General features: G+C 41.6%; 1 protein-coding gene across 1 annotated transcript; it reads right to left on the minus strand.

The window, feature by feature from the left end:
* Positions 1–917: 917 nt before the first annotated feature.
* On the minus strand, positions 918–3977 carry pcbd1 (pterin-4 alpha-carbinolamine dehydratase/dimerization cofactor of hepatocyte nuclear factor 1 alpha). Its single transcript, XM_005927063.3, has 5 exons — positions 3839–3977; positions 3001–3132; positions 2823–2903; positions 2008–2096; positions 918–1865 (listed from the first exon to the last, which is right to left on the minus strand). The coding sequence occupies exons 1-5, from the start codon at positions 3839–3841 to the stop codon at positions 1802–1804; spliced, it is 369 nt and encodes a 122-aa protein (XP_005927125.1). The 5' UTR covers positions 3842–3977; the 3' UTR covers positions 918–1801.
* Between the last annotated feature and the right edge of the window lie 713 nt (positions 3978–4690).

Here is a 4690-nt window from a genome sequence, read left to right on the forward strand (position 1 = left end):
CGTAAGGCCAGCAATGTTGTGGGGATGGAGCTGGACACCCTCAAGGTGGTGTCGGAGAGGCGGATGCTGTCCAAGATAAAGACTATGTTGGATAACACCTCCCACCCACTCCATGACATGCTGGTCAGTCACAGGAGCACGTTCAGTGAGAGACTGAGATTACCGAAAAGCACCACTGAACGACACAGGAAATCATTCCTGCCTGTGGCCATCTCCCTGTACAACGCATCCACTTAACACACTGTTTGCTGCTACAACTACACATGTTTCTTTTCCAACTATTTATTTATGAGTGAAGTATGTATGTATATATATGTATATATTGTACTATTCTTAGTTAGTGTATTGTCTGTCTTGTCTTAATGTTGGTTTAAAATGGAGCACTGTAACAAAAAATAATTTCCCCCAGGGATTAATAAAGTATTCTGATTCTGATTCCATTCCGCCCTTGTAAAGAAGCACAGCTCCTCCCTCTAACTGATTCAAACTTTCAGCCATGAAGAACACTTCAGGAAATCATTCCTATTGTTCTCTCTGTAAAAGTGTACAATAACTCTTCATTATGTGGCAGGATAAATACAGCATCTGTCTATCTCTCTATGTAGAATTTTCTGTGGGCAGTTCAGTGGGCTGTAAGCAGGAAGAGGAAGGGTGATCCAGAGTAGGAATCCAGTGAAATATTGGCATCACCTCTTACAGTTTCCTTGTAATATCAGCTGAAAGACGAGAATATTCAAAGTACAGTACTGTAATTTCTCTGAAACTGTACAGTTCTTTGGGCTGTGAGGCGGAGTAGGAAGAGTGGAGGTAACTCAGAGGAAGAATCCAGTGAAATATTAGCATCACCTCAAACAATTTTCTTGTAACAAAAAACCCCAAAGCAAACAACAACACAAAACCCCCCACAATATCAAAAATACAGTACAGCAATTTTTATTTAGTTGGGCATAAGGTATGTGAACAGAAATGTGCAGTATAGTGAGAAGACAATGCTTTGTATATATTATCAACTCTTACAGAATATATAACATTTTTTGTTATTTTTAATGTGCAGTGTGAGAATCAAAGTAATTTGTTATATATCAACTGCTAATATTTCAAAAGTCGAAGTGGATTGAGCAGTAAAATCGTGAAACTCGCGTTTCTAAGCCATTCGGCACCCGTACCGTAATATGCGTAAGAATAGTGCAACAACATTTTAGGTGCGGCTATCTTGACTGTGACGTCGTATGTGAGGGCTCACTTGACTGCGGTACAATACGGTGTAGACGAACACAAACTCATTTACGGTCAGGACCTGACCATACTCCCAGTTAATGAAGTTACTGTGCTGCATGCGCACATTACTGTTTTCCTCTCTGCACGTCATGTGATGATGGACCAGTCTGATTGGAAACCTGACCAACACCCTGAAACATCGCGAACCCATCAGATCACTGTCAAGAAATGAACTTGCTGCCTGTATTAACCATCCTTATGGTTGTGTGACAGCCAAAGCTTTAGCACCCTCATCATTTGGAGCAAAACAAATGTAACAGTTACTGTCAGACGTGTTCCCGGTATTAATTTCAGCGCAGTTTGAAGTTAATTGTATACACATACACTTAGTAAATCGTGTATGTACGATTTATTTAAATACGATGCTGCCCCCCAAAAAAGTTTGACTGGGAACTCCAAACAGATACGCAATAAGCTGAAAATATCAGTTTTATAGCTTTGACCATACAGTTTGGTTTATTGGATCATTAGATATTCTTTAATGACGTTTAAATTTAAGCCAGATTAGTTCAATTACAGTATTTTATTTCTTCGCTTGTTGAGAACTTGGCGGAGCATCGCTCCGTTGCGCTCTGGCAGGAATGGGCCTATAGTTGGGACAGAAAGATGAATGTACCATTGGAATTTATAAAATTTCCTTAAGCTTAGAATTACCACCCCCCTTTAAATAAAAACCCATGTGAAGAGCACTTTAGTTTTCTCTGCCTTGACCGGTGACATTCTGCTCACATTAGAGATGCCTGGTCAATCAAGGTGGCCAAAGAGATGTCACGTTGGGACAGCCCTCCACAGTCATGCGTGCTGAGAGTTATCTGGACCTGCGTTAAGGAGAATGCACAAAGTGGTGAATCAATGCAAATTTGAATGAGTTTTCTTCAAAATACCACTCGACAAAGAGCTTTGCCGACATTTGTTATGGAGTCATTACAGGTGAAGCATGAGCACAAGGTAAGACCCTGGGAAAGTGTCCTTTAAGGTTTTGACAAAACCAGACGACACCCTGAGTGTCCAACACTGCAAGTTTAGCAAAAGCCATTTTGACTTGGAAATGAGAAACTCACGTGGTATTAATCACATTAATTAGGGCTCGTGCCTACACAAGACACGCGTTTAGTAACACCTGTGTTAAATTACAATTTCATGCTAAAATTAATTTCATGCTCGGGTTAAATTCCCGACGAAGAGACCTGCAGCTGCCATCTTTAAACGGTTCACAGCTAGCTAGTCGTTTACCTGACATTTGGTGTCGACTAGGTATCTGGTGTTTTAGAGCTTTGGGTGAAAATTACTTATCCCATCTTCCCCTAACCCTGGGTTAAAAAAAATAAATAATACTTTTTAAATTCAAAAAAAAAAACAAAACACATGTTCTTTATTGTTTTAAGGCGAAAATGACATTTAAGAGAGGTCATTTCGAAGCTAATTCATGATCCCAGTGTTGGGCTTTTCTATAGTAACAAAAGCCAGCTGTCCACAGTGCCAGGAAAACAACCCCCACCCCATAGGCTGTAATCTTATTTTCATATATTATTAGGCTTGCGTACCTTATTATAGACATTGAACCACTCAGGATGATGGTCCAACTTCTCTGCATGTAAAGCCACTCTGGACATGAAGCCAAAAGCCTGGAGGGGGAGAAATAAAAAAATTAAAATAAAAAAGGTAGAGCGGTTATATTGGTCATTTAAGTTTAAAAGTGATATTTGACAATGATGCAAGAACCTGATTGAAGTCTTTGAAAATAAACTCTTTGTAAATAGCATCTCGTCCAACGACCTCCACCCACTGAGCGTTGCGTAGCAGGGGGAGTATGTGGGCCCTCTCCTCTTCAGTCAGAGCTTGGACCTTACCAGCCTGTGAGGACAGAGCAGAGGGAACAGTGCAGCAGATTTGAGAGGGGCAGTTTCACAAACACAAACTCTGATTGGTTGTAGAGGAAACCATCTGGAAACAATGAGAGGCCACATTCCTAGTTTAAAAATCTAGCTGGTTCAAAGGCATGTGGTGGTGGAGAGGGGGTGGTGGTGGTGGTTGGTCTTTTCCTCTAACACATGATGCAGGGTCACAACACAGGTTCAAAGTGAAATTTATTTCATTCAGCCCTGCAGAGTCAACATTGCATAACATCGTCCAAATAGATAGCATTTTATTGCACAATCTACATATGAACGCTCTGTCCCTAGCTGAGCAGTCACAATTATGTACCAGCAGAGCAGACAGATGTCAGGACCAGAGCCTCAGACCGAGCAGTGACATCAACAGGTATCATAGCAACGGTCTAATCTGCTCGATCTGTGGCATGAATGGGCACTACAGAAACGATTACCGCTGGTTGAAACCTCAAACTTCAAACAAACCTCACCGTGGCTTGCTGTGAACATCTCTCCTCCTCCAAACTCATGTTAGCATGCATGACACTTTATTGTATTTATCTAGCTTGAAAACCTGAAATGTCAGTCTGCAATGAAATATTATAATGTAGAGCAGAGTGCTACCTGTGACAGCGAGGAAATGTCAACAGCTCCATGTGGCAGACAGTGTAGAAAGGTTGTGTACTCACCATGTCTGCAGAGGCTTTTCATGCACAGGGGAGGTTCAGCTCCAGCAGCCTGTTGCACAGATGCAAATCTGCTGTGGGAGCCAGTGAGAGCAACTGGAATAAATCCATTCATGGTCCCCGCCTAGCTGCCCTTGCAGGAGCCTGAGCAAAAATCCTCACTGCTGCTAAGCTATTCAACCACCTATCAGCATGGGTTTAATCATAAACTATCATCTGTTGCACAAGGCATGCATTAGGCCAGCTATTGTAGCACGATTCAGCACAAAGGCCGGTGCAGCAGTGTTTGCTGTGTGAAGAGAGAAGACACTGTACCTTTTATACACACATATCAAACATGAACTTAATCCTAAGAATAATTACCTGCTGATATTAATGTCTTTTCTCCAGTTGACATCAGATTTAAAAAGGAGGTTGGCTCTTCAGCTCACCAGAGTTCATGTCAAAGGTTAACAACCCGCTCTTGTTAGATTGCCCCGGTGAACTCATCTGTCACTGTGAGCGCTCAGAGAAATGAAGTGGTTAATGGAATGAAAACAGGGAGAGGATGTGACAGGAGATCAGCATTTAACAGCTGACTGGACCTGGAAATGAGAGCGCTGCTAAAGCCATTTAGTTAGCTGTGATTTAGAACAAAACCATTAGACTGGGGTGAAACGGAGAGTGTCTGCTGACTGTGGCATTAATACATAGCCTGTGACCGTTGTAAACTCACAGATTATTAGTCTGATTTTACTTAGCATCCCTCATGTCAAATCATGACAATGATTACATGTGATCTTAAATGTAAGCACAAAACAGCACATGAAAAGGGAACCAACAATTACGTATGCATACTGCCCTTTGACCACAGGT

The sequence above is a fragment of the Haplochromis burtoni genome, unplaced genomic scaffold (genome assembly GCF_018398535.1).
Source record: "Haplochromis burtoni strain Fernald_Lab_line unplaced genomic scaffold, NCSU_Asbu1 Contig_96, whole genome shotgun sequence".
In the NCBI taxonomy this organism is placed as follows: Eukaryota; Metazoa; Chordata; class Actinopteri; order Cichliformes; family Cichlidae; genus Haplochromis; species Haplochromis burtoni.

Excerpts from the sequence above, each read along its gene's own strand:
- pcbd1 (XM_005927063.3), bottom strand. Across the intron at positions 2,904-3,000 it reads TTTTCAAAGACTTCAATCAG|GCTTTTGGCTTCATGTCCAG; the intron begins GTTCTTGCATCA and ends CTCCCCCTCCAG. Across the intron at positions 1,866-2,007 it reads ATTGACCAGGCATCTCTAAT|GCCCATTCCTGCCAGAGCGC; the intron begins GTGAGCAGAATG and ends TCCCAACTATAG.